We start from the raw sequence: 18,299 nt of genomic DNA on the forward strand, positions 1-18,299 counted from the left end.
TTCCAGAGATGCAATATAAAAAAAACACAATTTATTTGTATGCAATTCATTAAGAGTTAAATAAATACTTTGACTATGAATGCTGTTTTGGTAAAGTTTGGTTGATAAAATAGCATAACAAATGCAGTTAAGAAACGTTTCTTTTAAAAGCTGAAGAAGATTTTAGGTATTTAAAGAAAAATTTGTTCATATGTTGTTTATTTTATTGTACTTCTTTACGGTGACTTTTTTTCTTTTTTTTAAATCGGAAAATACTTTCATTCGATTTTATTCATGTGTGCAGCACTGAAGTGGTGTAACCTGTTTGGAATCAAAACCAGAAAACAAATTTAACAGAATTTTGTTTTTATTAAATTTCCAAAGCAAAACAACAAACCCCGATTTATTTTACTTTTCCTGCTTTGTGCATTTTCACAAATCTTATTGTAAAAATAAGATTTTTATTGGTGGATCTTTTTGCTTGCTGCGTATATGAACACTAGAGGGAGCTATAAGCACGCCAGTGTGACCCGACCTTTCGAACCCAATCAACTTTTAAAATTCAAGGATCATTGCATGAGAAGTGACCTCACTTCTTCCCAAAGAGCTTTAAATAATGCATAATAACAGACAAGCTTTCAAATACATGATTTTAAAATAAAACCCTGACTAAATATGAGGAAGAGTTGCAGATTTCTCATTTAATTTCAGGAACACTTTCTAAGTCATCATAAGGTGACAAAGTATATAGAGTATATCTCAAGCAAGTTCCTGTGGATTCCAAAGTGTTCGTACTTTTTTGGTGCGATGAAAGGTTACAGGTTTTACTTTTACAGTTAAACTGGTGACTCTCTGGCAGAGTGTTAGAGATTCTGGGAATGTTCCCGGTCCGTGTGTTGTTGGCGGGTGTTGAAGAAAACCAGTGGCTGACAGGAAGAGTTCTTGTGTGGAGTATTGGAGGGGGAAATGTAAGCAGAGCTTGATGTTTGAATCAGAATGTACTGATAAAACTGCCAATACTGTTAAAATATGAACAAATACCTGTCTCTGCATTAGATGACAACTTCTGGAGATAAAATAACGTTAAACATCTTTTCACACCAATGGACTTTGGCTGTTTGACTGACAAAATAATATTTAAACACACAACTGTTAGCTTGATGGTTATATTTCTAGAGTCTTGAGGGCCACATAAAGACTTCTGTTGGGTCGGATGTAGCCCGCGGGCCTCGAGTTTGACACATGTGGGTTACAGAGAGATGAGTTTGATCTGATAAGGAAAGCTTTCTTCTTTTCTGAAACCAGGAGAAAAAAGCTTATCTTGGCTTCAGAAGGCATTGCCTGAAAGATGACCGCTACTGGTGAAACTCAGCTGAAGAGGAACCAGCGACAGCTCTTTTAATTAGGCAGCTAGATGTGCACATTCAATAAATTACACTAATATGGAAAGGCTCATTAATTTCAGTAACTCCATCACATTGTATAGATGAATTATACACAAACTGATGTTTTCAAAACCTCCTTTCTGTTAGTTATGATGATTTTACTCTTAGAGCTAATGAAATCTAAAAGTGTTATAAATTCATGTCTATGCATTTGAACTACAAAGAAAGAAAAAGTTCAAAAACAGGGATTTAACAAGTGTCTATATATGTGAAAGATACATTTTATGACTGCAGTATAGCAGCCATGTTGGATTTTGAAGTTGAGGTTGGTCACCCTGTTGGAAATCTGATCTGAGATTATCTTTATTATGTCTACTAACTAACTAACTAACTAACTAACTAACTAACTAACTAACTAACTAACTAACTAACTAACTAACTAACTAACTAACTAACTAACTAACTATAATTTTTATTTGAGATACAAAAAAATTATTTCTTTCTTTCTTTCTTTCTTTCTTTCTTTCTTTCTTTCTTTCTTTCTTTCTTTCTTTCTTTCTTTCTTTCTTTCTTTCTTTCTTTCTTTCTTAAATCTACAATGTTTCACAATCTTCACAAAGCCCCTGTACAACTAGCAGAACAATAAAAAAAACAACATTTTATTCGGTTCTTCAGCCAACCAGGAAGAGTAAAAGGCGGTTTTAGTTTAACTTCGGGCTGCTGTACTGAGCGCTCCGCCTCCCCGGCTCCCCCCGCCCCCCGGAGCAGGCGGGCAGATGGTTCGGTCCGCAGCGGCTCTGCTGGGGGTCTGGAGGTTCTGGTGTTCCGCCGCCAGCAGACAGTCCGCAGACAGAGAAAGCGGCTCGACTGCAGCGCAGAAGCGTCGGGGTTTTATTCGCATCGACATGACCATGTACAAAGGCAGGCGTCGCAACCAGAGATGTGAGTTGTTGTTGTTGTTGTTTTTAATTAGTGAATTTAAGGTCGCTCAAGTTTATCTTGGTACATTTTTGTTTTCTGGTTCAATTCTTAAGTTTTAGAAAATAGATTAAAAGTTAATTAACCACGTTTTACGTTTGTTTATGTTGGATTTTCTTCTAATTCTGATAATAATCTCCGGATTGAAGAGCCTGAGCTCTGCCTTTAAGTCTAATATTGTTATTTTAACGTGCCAAAAAAATTATTTTTGTTTGTTTTCAGTTATTCAGGAGCTCTTTATTCTTTGTGACAAGAAGAACAAGCAATGATGCAAATCTTGCATCAACACTAGCAGCGCTTCATCCAACACAGAAAACCCACATGCTTTCCTTTCCTGTGAACACAGATGTTGTGTTGATAGTCAGTGAGACTGCTGCCTGTATTGTAGCGTGTTTGCTGACTGCAGCTTTAATCAGCTTGTTCTGTGAGTGAAATGAGCATTCAGGTTGTCACCCTTTCAGGAAAGGGGAGTTGTTCAGAGGGTTGGATGCACATGGCAGCTCCAGGTGTGTGTGCTCCTGTGCGTGCCAGTGCTGACAGACACTTTTTGCATGGGTAATATAGCTGTGATTAAATGAATAATGCATGGTATTAATGAACCTCATGTGCCCTGCATTCAACCGTCAGGCTATTCAGGGTGTACCTGGCCTCTGGCTTAATATAAGCAGGGACAGGGTGCTGTATTTTTACATGCACTGTGCATACATTTTGTACATAGTAATCACGTATTGATAAAATAGATATAGGTGGATGAATGCTCTGTTGTAATTGCTACAGGAGAAGGCTCCCTGTTTGTTTCAGATTTTAATCACACTTCGGTTATTTATTGCAGATTGAAGACTCTCAGCTCAACAGTGCAGTCAGTGCCAGGCAAAATTATGTGACGTATTTTATTTGATAGACCAACTCAAAGGATACAGTAATTGTGAAGTGTCGAAAATGTGTACATTTTAATATGTTTTGCAAATAAGCATCTCAAGGAACTGGCATCCAAGTTACATTTCTACCAGCTGTGCACATATACAGACTGAAATCGTTTTCTTTGTCAAAGCTCAAACTTACTTAGATGAGATGGAGAGTCTGCCAACAACAATTTAAAGTTTCACAGCATGTTTTCCATTGGATTTTCGTGGATTGGCTTCTTCTGCCACAAAAGGAGACTTTGATCTAAGCCGTTCCTCTGCAGCTCTGGCTGTATGTTTAGGATTGTTGTCCCGCTGGAAGGTGAATCTCCAACTCAGTAAAGTTTCTGTGTTTCCTTGTTCCTGTTGAAAAGAAAAAAAAAAGCATTCCCACAGCATGATGCAGCCACGCCATGTTTCACTGTTTGGAGTTCAAAGTGTTAGCTACGCCAGACTGTTTGTTTTGTTATGAAGCCTTTACAGAATGTAAGTTCAATAAAATACAGGTGGACTTTGTTTACTAAAGATTGGTTTTATTTAGAGGTATCAGAGTAATGTGAACTGAACAAAATGCATCTTTGAATTTTTTTATTTGTGAAAAATAAAAACAATATCTCAATTTTCTTCTAAAAGATATGCACTACATTTTTTTAGTTTGTAAAGTCCAGATTAAATGCACTGCTTTTTTAGGTTGCTTTGAAAAACAAAATGGTGTTTTTCAGAAGGCAGTAAGCTTGTCTATCTACAGTTCCTATGAGCTGATCACAATCCTGCATGATCATGAAGCCTGTTGAAAGTAACAGCAGTTTGACAAGTGCAGGGAGAATCTAATGACATTAAAGCTGTCACCAAAGCTGCTGTTGTTCTCAGGTTAGTTATTAGCCATCAAAGATTTTTTTTCGTTTTCTTATTTGCAGCACAAAAATGTTCCTTAAAACATTGGTTGATATTTACATAATATCAACCAATGGGCTTATAGTTTTTGGGCTTATAGTTTTTTGGACTATAAGCCCAAAAAAATCCTGGGCTTATAGTCAGTGCAATTGAAAACTATAATGCTAAGAAACATCTAACTTTAATCAAAACAAGCCTCACCAGATTTCAGCATCCTTGAACTTCTCTGTTTTGTTTTTCAGTAACTAAACGTCTCTGTATACAAACAAGATCCAGCAATTCAAAAAGGCTTTTTGATCTGCAGTAAAGTTTGTCATTCTTTTTCAGTAACTTGCCTAAAGTGGTGATATGCACGACTAGGGACTCTGTTGTTTAAAAAATACTTTGAATTTCCTCCAACTGCTTAATTAGTCCTTTAGAAACAAAATATTTGACTTTACTGAAGTTTTGTGAGCAAGGCTCATGCTACTTATCAAATTGAATATTGACTGCTGAAGGGACTTTTGTCCATGGAGTTGCTTATGTTATTTGGAAACTTCAGCTCTGATGGGTTTGAGATCCAAATGTTGAACAAGATTTCTCTTAACTAAGAAGTATTGTCATTGAAGTGAATGTTAATAATTCACATAATTTCTAAGCAATCTGTAAAACAATGACTTTTAGGTATATTTAGGTCAAATAGGATCCTTCCTTCCATGTTCTTCTTTCTGTCTATCTCTGGTTTGTAGAGGTTCTGTATTTAAAGCCTGGTCACTGCAGAAATATCTTCTACAAATTCATAATTCATGGATAATGAGGACTGAGAACTCTGCAAATTTGAGTCTGGGAAGTTTGGAATAAAACATGTGCAGGAACACAGGCGGTATGGAACATGATATGGATGATGTTGCACTCCAAAGATATTTTTTAAAGATCCATGTTTCTACGGTCACCTCACGAGGGAGACAGCTGACTTTTTGGAGCAGATGTACAAGTGGTTTCAAGCAGCTGGCAGTTTGTTTTCCAGCTGCTTGCAGAGATTAATGAGCCCGTGGACAGGTGGAAGTACCGGACCGGCCCCGTGTGTTTCACAGCATTGCACATTAAAGCCAAGTTCTTGCATCATAATAAAAAGATGCCAAAATGGAAAAGAGATGGAAATCCCTTAGCAGCTGTAGGAAAGATGAAAGTTTAAATCATTTGAATCTTCAGGTTATGACAATATGTTTATTATGGGTTAATTAAAAAAATCAAAAATACTCATGTGTTGTGAGGTAGCATGGATGTATTTGTTCTGTAAGTCTGTTTAAAAAAAAAAAAAAAGAAAAAAAGAACATCCACCTGAAACGGCTGAAAGCCGAAAACAACAAGTCGATTCCAGTCAATCAGTAAGGTTTGAGTGCTGTCATCAGATTCCACCAGTGCAGTGTTGAGTTTTCTTTGGTGTGTTGAAACTTCAACTTTCCATACATCAAAATTACCTTAGAAAAACTCAAAAAGGCATAAAGGAAGGTCACCGCTGCACAAAAATGGTAAAAAAATAAATAAATAGCTCAGTCTCATAAAGGAGCGTAATGCTGGTTACAAAGATGATAGAACATTTTTTAAATATTTTATAGTAAGAGATACAGTAACTAAACTAACAAAGTAATTTGTATGGATTTAGTTCTTTTTTCTTTTTGAAGCATATAGAGGGAAAATGAGAGTCTCGACTGTTCTGACGTCGAAAAACCATTTGGAAATGAACAAAAAGCAGTTTCTGGTCCTGCTTAGGACGCTTCATCCTTTGATGCATTGAAACAAACTAATCAGATTGAGTTTTTTTTTCCAGAAACTGAAACCTTTCAAGCTTAAATCTCAATTAATTTATGGTTTTGGAAAGAGCTGCTGATCTGTGCCATTAAAAAACAAGCAAACAAAAATAACTGACTGCTTAAGAATTCAGCTGTAATAAAATATGATGCAGCCAAGGTAAGGGAAAGTAACTGCAGTATTTATATGGAAGTGTGCTGTATAGCATGTCCAAGGATACATCCTTGGACATGATGAGTGAGCAGAAACACAGCCCTACTTGCTTTAAAAAAAATAAAATAAAATCTCCGAGCTCGGCTCTGCATTTAGATTTTAGGTCGGTAAATTCTACCTCAAATGGGCTGCAGAGCGGCAAATTGGTTTGCCTGGGGTATTTATCCTAGTTTTAGTTTAAAGAAAAATGCTAATTTTGTTTTAAATTATCTTTTAGTTCACTCAAGAACCTTACAAGCTTAGACAAATTGATATATTGACTATGTAAATGTTGTTTATGTGAGAAAGTGCGCCTGACTCATGGTTTAATTGTAACATGTACATGTCAAACTGATTTCATCCTGATTTGCTTTGACAGCTACAGTAAATATGCAAGTCCCCAAGCTTGAATACACATAAAATTACACCTAAAACTGCAGCCCACTCCCACTCACTGTGGCTTCTCCTCGGTCGGAGCCGTCGGTCTCTGAGCCCAGAGCGAGCCGACGCTCACAGGTGCAATAAAAGAGACCTCTGCCCTTGAACCGTGATGGGAGATTAGTGCGAGTCCCAGCTGTCGGATTTACAGGCTGTAGATGGAATCTGTGGAGCGGTGTCATGCCGGGCGTCTCTCAGGTGCACATTTGCATTCATGCGGGTACCCCGGATGATCTCTTAATCAAACACAGCTCACCTGCTCTCAGGATGCGTGTCATCGAGGCGATGGAGCTTCCTCTGTGCGAGGTGTGATCCATTTTCTGCCAAAAATTCTATTCAGCCATAAGAGGAGGAAGGAAAACAGCCCCCCCTGTTATATTTCCCAAACAGCATTTACCGCAACACTCAAGGTCGCTTATGTGTTAAACGTTTAGACAGCGCACCGCTGCATCACTTTGGCTGAACGACACAAAATAGCAGCAGAAGGCCTAAAGTCTAATGACCGATGTTAAAGTAACTTCTCTGGAAGTCGTGCTTGTCTCAACAGAAACAGCTGCAGTGCCTTCAAGGTTTTTTTTATTTCTCCCACAGGATAAATTTATGTTGTGCTGCAACAAAATACATAAAAGAATAAGACCAGCAACAATAAATAAACATAAAGTTCATGCAAAAAAAAAAACAAAAAAACATCTACTGTTTTGTTATTAGTATTTCATGTATTAGACTCTTCTATGTAGCGAAATGATTCACGGTTTTCCAGTTGTTTTATAAATAAAAATCTGGAAAGTGTGGCATGCGTTTGCCTTTATGCCACTTCACTCTTGTACCTTTAAATAAAATCCAGTGCTGCCAACCCACTTCCAGAAGTCACCTTATCAAAAACCATCCACGTGTGCGTAATTTCATCTAAGAGTGGCACAACTGCAAACTTACATTCACATCCACCTAAAAATGGAAACACTCCATTGTGAACACGCCATCTTTACACTGAAACATGGTGGTGGCAGCATCATGCTGTGTGGATGTGTTTCTTCAGTCCACCAAACTGCTGAAAGACATGTTTGGTGCAAACCAGGTTCACATCTTGGCCAACATTGTTTATCTCTGGTTGTGAGCTTAGCTCAGTGGTCATTAGTAAGAGAAGCTTTATTCCAAAAATGAGAAGTTAAAATAAATTTGGTGCAGCAGTTTTTACAGTTACTCAAGTTGCCTCAACTCATTGCACCCACCTCTGAAGATGACCTGCGATACACATGAAGCAGCCTCTGATATTTTTTGGCAACATCATGCAGTCTAACTGCTGCAGGGAGTGACGTTTAATTCTTCCTTTTTTTTTTACATATTCATGAGTTTTTTCAGCTGTCTCTTTCTGTCCTCCTCCTCTCTTGTTTCAGCGTTTGACTCCAATAAAAAGCTCATCAATTGCTGCAACCCGCTGTCTATTCATTGTTGGACTGGGATCCTGTGGGGATGCAGCAATAAGTCCAGCAGCCTGGCATGTAACCAGAATCACTTGGTGCGAGTTAACATTAAGATTTAATGACGCTGAGCTCTATCAGTGCAACACGTTCTGATGCTGCGTGCATTTTGAAACTGCACACCGTGTGCCAAGCTTAAGAGTTTGAAAAAGTCATGAGATTAGGGTGGGGTTTCACTTTCCAGCAGTACCGTGAACATGCAACAGATTAATTTATTAGACTGTTAACCCATTAAAGTTCGAAGCTAAATCTAGAAGATTGAAGTTCTTGGATGGTCTCCATTTAATCTGACTTTAGCTATTTTAAAAGAAAGAAGAAGAATTATTTTAAAAATTCAGTCTCTAGCTGAAACAAAATGTGGTTCTACAAAAATATTTCCTCAGCAGGGGATCAATACAAATGCACAGCAAACATATCAGATTTTTATTTGGAAAGCATTTGAAGGCAATCTTCCAAATTCGAGCACTACTTTGTGTTGGTCTTTTAAATAAAACCCTAAGAAGTTACATGAAAGTTTATGGTTATTCTGTCACAACATTTTAAACAGTCTTTATACAGTTTGTGCACCATTGAACCTCTGACACCTTTGTGGATATTTGGTTCAAACCAATCTGAAATACCAGTCGGAGGTATTGAGATTGCGTTTGCCCAGTCCATCTAATAGTCACCACTCTGTGGCGCGCAGAGGTGAGTTGAAACAGACAAACACGCCCTCACTAACAGAGCAATGTACTCACAGGCTCGGCTTCATTAACATAAATGAGTCTTAAGTGAGTCAGGGGCCCTGAGGTGGAGACGGCTGTCTGCTTCAGGGATCCAGGTCGGACGCATAAAAACTCATCTTTTCTGTTGGAGGCGGATAAAGTTACACTGGGGTCTCATGAACCTGGAGCTAGTCCTATAAAAAACAGCATGACTCATTTAAAAACACTATTTGAGAAGAAAATGAAAAGGAAACTAAATTGATAATCCAGATGGGCCTTTTTTTTTTAAACCAGTACGTGAAATTATAAAAGGAGAGAAAAAAATAACTGACAATGATGCAAAAGATGTTAATGCCAGAGTTAGGCTAAATGGCCCCTTAGTTACTTCTCTTCAGTTCATTGTTTATATCCACTTGTCCTTGATTCCAGTGAGGGCTGGTGATTATATCCAACCATACACACGCAAGCACACACACACATATACACACGCATGCAGGACAAACTACAGTCTATGTTTTTGACTGGGTGGACGTCAGAGTACCAAAACATTTAAACTCCATGTAGACCAGGATTTGAACCCAGTACCTTATTGCAGCTCTATTTGTCAGTAATTCTTGCTATTCTTTTAAAAACATTTGAGAGTTTATGAAGGAAATAGTCAGAATTGAAATGAATGTCAATAGAAATGAGCAGAAAAAAGAACCAAGATAAACAAAATCTGAGGTAGATAAGTAAAAGTGACCTCCAATTATCCCTGCTAGTAGAAATGTAGAGTTAGAGAATGTCAACGTTACCTGCACAGCATGTAGAGTATAGTAAAAGGCTTTATACTTTCAGAAAACCTGGATCAAAAAACTAAACAAATGTACGTTTAGGGAAAAATAATTACTACAAATCAATAGCCAAAGACATTTTGTACAGGATGATTTAAATTTTTTTTTAATTATTATTATTTTAGCAGCTTTCCAATTGGACATAATCCCTCATTATAGCGAGACCAACAAGAGAACACAGCATCTTCAATTAAATATTAAGTGCATTGTGTTTTTCATCCAAGCCTTCTGTTCTTTTACTTCTCCATTTAAAGTTTCATGTAGAAAAAAATGGGATCACCTCATGTTCGTTTTTATAAACAAGGTTTAGTAGAGTCTAACGACCAGCAAATTAATGTAATGAAGGTTTTAAGCTTCTGTCTCTGATGTAAAAAAAACTCTGTCATCCCAATTGGAAATCCTGTCGTTTTGTGTTCAAGAATGAAATAATAAGGAATAAACGAGAAAGCACATGAGTGAAAGGAAAACTCATTATTAACTAGTTGGTCTCATTAAAATGATTGACAATACCATGACCCAAAGGAAGGAGATTTAAGACCTGAATACAGCCCTCCATGTCTGTGAACGGCAGGCACTTCAACCTCGCAGACTCTCCTAAATCACACCAGGTGTGTAGCTTTGGTTTCTACATGTCAGATGTTTAGTTTGCTCAATTTAGTTTTAGTTTAGTTTGCTCCTCAATTTGTAAAATCAACAGATTTTTTACCAAACTCAGTCAAGCCTGGTAAAAGATTTGAAGATGTTTCAAAATAATTTAAGAGTCTACAAGTGGAGGATATTGAGAGTATCTACTAACATACTCTGGTCTGGCTTTCCAAGCAGATTAACCTGGACAGCAGGAGACTAAAAGAAATCTTAATATACCTTAAAATGTCACAATAAAACATCCCTTCTTGTTTTACGATCTGACAGGATGTGACTCTGCAGTAAGAAAGAGACTGATCATCTTTACATATTTGAACTGTTCTAACATGTGCTTTAGGATTATCAGAGACCATATTTTTAAAAAATGGATCAGAACTGAACCCTAAAACATAACAACCACAAAAAAAAAAAGAAATTACCATCAAATTCACCAAAGACTGAATAAAAAAAAAAACAGCTCAGAAATGGATCAACTGAGCTGAAGCAAAGCCCAGCTCTTACTTTCACTGAGGTTTTAACAGAATGTTTTGTATCTTGCTAAAGTCTCATAACTGTTGAACTTTATGATATGTGTAATATATTTTATCATGCCTGTGGACACTGTGTGGAATAAGCTTTCTCTGCTTTGCCTCTCTGTAGGTCATCTGTCTGAGCTCAGTCTGCAGCTGCAAAAGATAAAGAGCTAAAGAGCTTAGTTCTCACAGCAGCCTGTAGAGAAGCGAGCTCTCTCAGTGTGTCTTGCAAATATTTTTGAACTTCTCCTGTTCCTTGGTATGAAAAACATGTACTAAAAATCTGTAGGTCAGATCTTACAGTCTGAAAGAATTAATGTGTTGCAGGTGCTCTAAGTTACAGTCTTTGCAAACCTTTGTGCAAGATATTCTGTGATTTCCTTATTTTCCTAATCATATTTTATCCTCAACAGAGTTATTGTTTGATGACCTTAAAATGTCTGAAAAGCAAGAAACTCTTTAAACATCTAACAGATTAAACTGAGGATTTTAGCACATTTTTCTTTTAGCGATTAGCTGAAGTGCCCCAGTCAAATTGTTTCAGCTAACTGGAATAAGATGGACTGCATGGTGGGACAGCTGGTAGTGTTATTGCCTTGCAACAGGAAGGTCACAGGTTCAAATCCCACCCTAGTCTCTCTGGATAAAGTGTGTGTGTGTGGGTTCTCTCCAGGTTTTTTTTATGAAGTACAATTTAATACTAATACTATGTCTTCCCAAGATACATAACAAGTAAGAGTAGACTTCGTTATGTGAACATTTCACAAGAAAGATCTCAGTGTTTAATGGGTGTCGTAATCTTTTCCAGTTTGAATGAATAATTTCTTAAATCTTAAAGAGATTAACATTCTGCTGTTTTGTGTTTCCGATATCAGAGTCTAAAAGTTTATTCCTTAAATCTGTTTTTCCAGCAATTTGTCCTGAGCAAGAGAACCCCTTAATAGTCAATCACTGTCACACCTTGAGTTGGTAGCTGCTGGCTCCAGTTGCAGCCAACCAGTTCATAATGGTTCAGTCATAAATAACCTGTTAATTCCCCCCTCAGTGTGATGCTGCTCATAGTTTATAGTATCCATCAGGTCCTAAGTGGCTATTGCTTAGCAACACAGTCTCATTGTGCTCTTCATCCAGTCTCAACTTTTATGGATGCTCGGGCAAACAAGTCTGTCTGCAAGCACACACACCCATATTCATGCCACTTTTGTATATGATTAGAATAATGACTGTAATTAATCAGAGGCTCTGTGTGTGTGTGTGTGTGTCTGCCAGGGGGTGGAGGGACGGAGGTGGTCGTTTTAGAGTGCTTTTTAGTGCTCCGCTCGCTCTTTGATAATCCTAGTGGGGAACTAGCGGAGAAGACGCTCTAACAATGTGAAGCTTGCTCATGTCGTCCTCTGTCCTAATGATAATGGTACAGCTGTCCCCAAGCACCTCGGAGCCGCCGACACGTCCCCACTCCATTAGTCCATTAGGGATTGGAAGAGGAAATAAAGGCAATCTAAAGAAAGAGAGCAGATGAGGAGGGATGCACTGTGGCGAGTCTACGGAAAGTGTTTGGAAAGATCTAGACGTTGTTTTGATGTGAGCCTGAAAGAACAGAAACACCAGAGGAATATGGAAACATATCTAAGAATCTTTCCAATTCATAAGTTCAGAATGCTAACATTGCAGCTGAGGATTTGTCATCATCTCTTGCACTTGCTTCACCTTCAGATACACTGACTTAACTTCAGACCCTGTTGTGACATGTTTCTACAGCCAGATCCCTGGAGCTGCAGATGTTTTATCATCAGTGAGTTTTTTAAAAAGGTTGTTTGTGTTTTTGTATGTCCTTGAGCAGCACTCAGGGAACATTGAGCTGATTTTGAGCAGAGGCGCTGACAGCAAGCTTGACAGACTGAATGCAATGATACGCGCCGGCTTTAATGCAGCACAGTTCTTGGCAGGTAGAGAGGGGATGTCAGTCATGATGGGAGCCGTGAGCAGCGTACAGATCAGTCACAGTATCTCACTAATGCACTTAAAGGAAATTTCTTTGTTGGTTTTTTTCCCCCCGCTCTGTTCTAACACTGACTTTGAGCCTTCTTTCTGTCTTGCATAATCTGGTTCTTTCCACTAATGAAATTCACTGCCAACTCTAAGTTTGACTTCTTTCCTGTTGTGACAGTACATCTTTTTAACAACTCTGTAAACAGAAAATGTTCAGGATTCGAGTTGTTATTCAAGCAAGTTAAAACTATATAAATTCAAAATAGCTTTCTTGAATTTAGTATAAAACAGAGTGTACTTGCTGAAAATATTCAATTATACTTTAAAGGAATTTGAAATGCAACCTAATGCCTGGTTGTCTCACTCTTGACAACAACAGATGTCAAGCATTTCAGAAATCTGGCTGCAGTTTTTTACATCACAGTCTGGCTCACTCCTCCTTGCTGAATTGTTTTGGCTGAGCCATATTTGGAGGGGTTTTTTATTTTTAGCATTAATGACATGTTCAAGGTCAGCCTACAGCATTTCAATCAGTTTTTACATCCAGACTTTGACTACGCCTGCTTAAAGCCAAACAATTTGGATGTGGACCAGCCGGTGTGCTTTAATCATCGTCCTTTTGCATAACTTAAACCGTGCGGTCACAAACTGATGCGGTCAGGATGAGAGAAACACTGATACTTTCCAGACATCTGTAGAGACTTTTTTTAATCAAAAAACTGTGAGTCTGAGTGGTTTGGTTTTTATACCTGTACTTGGGGCGGGGTGAAGTAAATCTGTACCATTTGGAGGAATCAACTGATTAGGTATTGTTTGTCCTCAGGAGGGCAGCGCTGAGATGGTTTTAGGCAAAGTAATGCAGAATTAAACAAATTTACAAAAAAATGTCAAAATTCAAACAGTTTATGTGCAAAAAAAGTTGATTTGGGGGTTAGTTACACTTGAAATAATTGTATATGTTTAAAATATCAACTCGCCTAGAAACATTTCTCTATGCTACCATTTCATTATTTCATTTCCTATTTCTTTGCTATAATATGCTCAACACTGGCTGTCAGATTTATAGCACTTACAGGAAAATCTAAAATAAATAAAAAGTAATTTATTTTCATTACACAAAGTCATGCAGGTTTAAAAGTGCTTGACAATCTGTTCATGCATTTTTCATGCATTTGTCTTCAGTAATTGTAACGTATAATTCCAATCAATGGTTCCCCAACATTCGTCACAGACATGACAATTTTAGGATTGCAATAATTTATTTCAACTCTTTCAGCAAACGACTGTTGTGATTTTTAACATCAAGAGCTGGATGTCGATGTGAGGAATTTAATCTTCTCAGACAGTAAAGCTGCCCATTATTCTTGGCAAAAAGCCCCCAGTTCCTGTAAGTCCTTGAGTTTATTCTCCCCAAAGTGGCTCAGCCATATCATAAGTCTGAGATGACCTCTCCAGAAGCTTCTCATCTTCCTGCTGTAGCCAATAAGAGGTCATCTCGGGGTTGTGTTTGGAATAATTGTCATTTTGAAGCGTCCAAGTACGTCTTATTCGCAGCTTTCAGGATGATGAATGCAAGTTTTCCAACGTGCTGAATTCATTTTGCCACACTAGTTTTTTTAAGCTCCACATTCCCAAAACATCAGTAATCAACCTGTCATGCCAAGGAAGTTCAGTTTTGGTCTAATCTGGCTTTTAGGTTTGTCACTATCACTTAGCATATTGGAAGCAGAATGTTTTGTAGCACCATCTTAGTAATACCATTCGTCTGGATCATGTGTTGCTCTCGTTTATTTTCAGCTGTCTCCTTGAAAGAGTCGCGCTGCTTTTTTCCAGATAGTCCTGTATGTCAGCTGAAGGTTTTTGTGGGTTTTTGTTTGAATCCCAAACATGTTCTTGTTTTACCTGAGTGGTTTCTCCAGATTCCACAGTTTGAAGATTACTGATTTGCATTATCAATTGCTTGCATCCGGTGTCTTTTTTCCTGTTTTTTATTTATTTATTTATTTATTTTTCTTTAAACTTTATTCTCCCACAGATGATTATTTTAATTTTGGGTTATTTTATTTTACTTTTGCCTACATGGACAAGCTCAAAATTAATGTTGAGACACGGTATTACAAGCAAACAGAGACTTTTAGGCTCAGTCGAGGTTGGGACTTTGCAGAAACATAATGTTAGTCCATATTTGATCATCTCAAATGTGAATTTGAGATTATCATCACGTTAGATCACTTAAAAATGTCCAAGGTTCAAACATCTGACCGGTATTACAGCTCCCAAATGAAACAAAATGGGAAAGGATGTGTAAGAAGAACCACCAACACTTATTTATGTCATAAACTCGTAAACTAAACAAGCTTTACATTACCGTAACCTCAGAGGGTCAGACTAAGAAAGAATCTCTGATAGCAAAATGTACATTTTTGGAATTTAATCAAAGCTAAAAGTTGCTGTGAGTATTTTTAATGGTTTACATTCTTTGAATTAGAGAATGTAAATGTAAGGCTTTCAAGACTAATACCATCAGTAGCATGTTAAGCATGGTGGTAGCACTATACAGTGGTTCTGTTTTGCTGAAAAAAGAACTAAGATTAAGATTAATCATTAAAAACCTAAAGCCGACATGGCATCCCTGCTGATGACTGTCTGAATTATAGGGTGGCACTCAAATAAACGTCAACCATGTGTTCACTTCCAGATATCAACATGGCGGGAGAACCAAAACCATACAGACCGAAGATTCTCTCCAAGAGACCTCTCTCATCCATTTACAGGTGCGTGTGATGAGTTTATATTATTTCATAATTTTTGTTGTCAACTGGGATCGTCTTCTAATTGTCTGCAGTCAGAGAGAAGAAAATGGGAAAGTCAATGTTGGTGCTTTTTAATGTTCTCTTTACGTATGTTACACGTCTTCCCTTCTCTTTATGAGCAGAAAGCAAAAAAAGTAATCTTTTGTTATAGCTTTTTAGTCTTTTTCATTTTTATTGTAGAAATGTCGAATGAAGCCACAAGTTTGTTGTCTTATTCTTAATCTATCTTAATTAATGCATTAAAAACCAAAAGCCGACATGGCATCCCTGCTGATACAGGGAACTTTTGGACCTTATGGTGTTTCTATGAAAACACAGAACAATGTGGATAATAATTTACTGCAGGATGAAGGTAAAACTTTTGAGGATGGAGCTTGGATTGTGAAGCATTCCTGTTATTATTAAAAGGTGCTTTCATATTTTATCAATCCTGTTTGAATTTAAAATCAAGCAGATAGAACAATAACAGAACATTGGTCTAGAAAAAGACCAAAGAAATAATTCAGAGAAATTAAATTGTTTTGTTTGTGTACATTAACATTAACCCCTCAAAGCTAAATAATGCTAATTGTATCTGCAAAGTTATATATTCTATTAGTATGCAATTTAGCATAATTCACTTATATTATGCTATATTATTCCAAATGCTGGCAACAAAATGTTTGCACTTATCAGTATTTAAATTGCAGTCTAAATAAAAACCAGTATAGTCCATTCACCTTCTGAAGATGAGAAAAAGCAAATAGTCTGACGAGAATGTTTGCAAATTTTTGATGTCAACCATCAGAATTTCTTTTTTTTTTCCACTATTTGTCCCATAACAGCTAAAAGCTTCTCTGTACTTTATTGCAGTTTGTTTGTGATCGAGGAATGTGAAATGGAAAGAAATGGATGCAGCCAAAAAAACAAAAGAATAAACAAAATTAAAAAAATCAAACAGTATGACTGTTGGGCTGTGAAGGCCTCAGAGGTTTGTTAGACAACAGTAGTGAACAAACAGCATCATGAATACTAAGCAACACAGCAGTCAGTTCAGGGATCCAGTGCAAACTAGCCCATTGTGGCAAACTGAAAAGATATTTTCACATACATCTGGATTTTTTTATGTAAACAATTCAAATAGTCACATAAGTATTCACAGCAATGGCTTAGTTCTTATTTGAGGTACTTTTGGCAGCAATCACAGCCTCAAGCGCTTCTCGTGTGGTATGATTCTTGGGTGGCAGACCTGTTTCGGGGTATTTTCTACAATTTGTCTGTGTATACTTTCTCGACTTCAGTCAGGTTGGATGGACAGCCTTAGCGCACAGATGTGTGATTTAAGTCCGAGCTCTGGCTGCGCCACTAAAAGACATTTACAGGGGGCTCCTGAAGCTTTCCTCTGATATTTTGAATGTTTGCCTCAGGTCATTTCTGTGTTGAAATATGGTCTTCTCACTGTAGAGCGAGCACTGCACTGTAAAGCAGGTTAACTCTTTCTCTCTCTCTCTCTCTCTCTCTCTCTCTCTCTCTCTCTCTCTCTATATATATATATATATATATATATATATATATATATATATATATATATATATATATATATATATATATATATATATACAGACTTGTTTATCAGTTTCTGGTATAAGACCCCGCCCCCCCACAATCTCAGCATGATGCTGCCACCACCATGCTTCACAGTAGAAATGGTGTATTTCTCACAACATTTCTGTTAAGTTCAAGCAGACTACCATGTCTGTCTGGCCACATTCTTGATCATTCCACAAGTTAAAACTGGAGCTGTGTCTTTGTGACCATTAGGTTCTTTGAGTCTTCCTCACTGAATTCTCAAAAAGAAAAAAAGTTTTTCAAATATTACTAATGCTCCTGACAGATATATTAATCACAATCACAAAAGAACTGAATAAAGTAACATATGCTTTTAAAACCCTTTTGAGTGACAGTACACCTCATGTATACTCAAATCAAGAGTCTTCTTTAATAAAACCTTTAATAAGACGATGATATTTTTCCAAAATGTCAGCCTCTTCCTTTAAAAAAACCACTGAATACATTATTCAGCCTAAATGCCAGTGTTCCAGATTTTACCTCCTTTTTTATGTTTTTTTTTCTTGTTCCTAATGTATGCACAGAACACAATGAAAACAATGCTTGTTTTATTTTTGTCCCCAGTGGCTATGAGTTTGACTACGACTACTACAGAGATGATTTCTACAGCAGGTAAGTAAAAAGCTTCAACCTATCACTTCTTCATCAGCAAGTGCCTCTCCTGTGATATTTTTGCCCTTTAGTGAACAAATCCTTCCTGCCAATTTTCCATTTTTTTGTCCAGAATAACCCTCATTTCCATCTGAGTAGTAAATGCATTATCATAGCCTTAATGAATGTCATATTGAGGAGTTTTTTTTTCCCTCCTCTCTCCATTGGGCTTGCTAATGATGCTTTTATCCATAGAATGTCAGATAGTCCCCTGGCTGGTCATTTGCGCCAGCAAGGCAGAGACCGTTCCCTGCTTTTGACATTTTAAGCAGTTTGTTTACTTCCTCCCTGGCTTCTTATTTATAGGAGAGTTGAAATCTGCAGTTTTCTGTGAAATTTAAGGGGAATTTGGCTTCTTTTATCACGTTGAGGTGGATTTTATTGAAAAACGTGGCAGTTTTAAAGTCTATCTTGATACTTTGTGAGTCTTTCTTTCTGCTCAGTCTAAGTGAATGAGGCAATAAACAGCATGTTTTTGTTTATAGTCAAAAACATGTCTTTCTCCAT

At 37.3% G+C, this 18,299-nt stretch overlaps 1 protein-coding gene across 2 annotated transcripts in view; it reads left to right on the top strand.

Annotated features, from left to right (window-relative positions):
- The window catches only part of LOC106916195 (RNA-binding Raly-like protein), a 36,220-nt gene that overhangs the window by 12,154 nt on the left and 5,767 nt on the right, over window positions 1-18,299 (top strand). The window contains exons 1-3 of one of the 2 annotated variants that reach the window (XM_014984322.2): window positions 2,018-2,306; window positions 15,419-15,494; window positions 17,706-17,753. In XM_014984322.2, the coding sequence (XP_014839808.2) occupies window positions 2,141-2,306; window positions 15,419-15,494; window positions 17,706-17,753 (290 nt within the window). In that variant the 5' untranslated portion in view covers window positions 2,018-2,140. Of the gene's footprint in view, window positions 1-2,017; window positions 2,307-15,418; window positions 15,495-17,705; window positions 17,754-18,299 lie in introns of those variants that run through there. The other variant, XM_014984318.2, reaches the window with a different exon arrangement.

Source organism: Poecilia mexicana, unplaced genomic scaffold, assembly GCF_051168715.1.
Source record: "Poecilia mexicana isolate PSO_F unplaced genomic scaffold, ASM5116871v1 scaffold_17, whole genome shotgun sequence".
NCBI classification, from domain to species: Eukaryota; Metazoa; Chordata; class Actinopteri; order Cyprinodontiformes; family Poeciliidae; genus Poecilia; species Poecilia mexicana.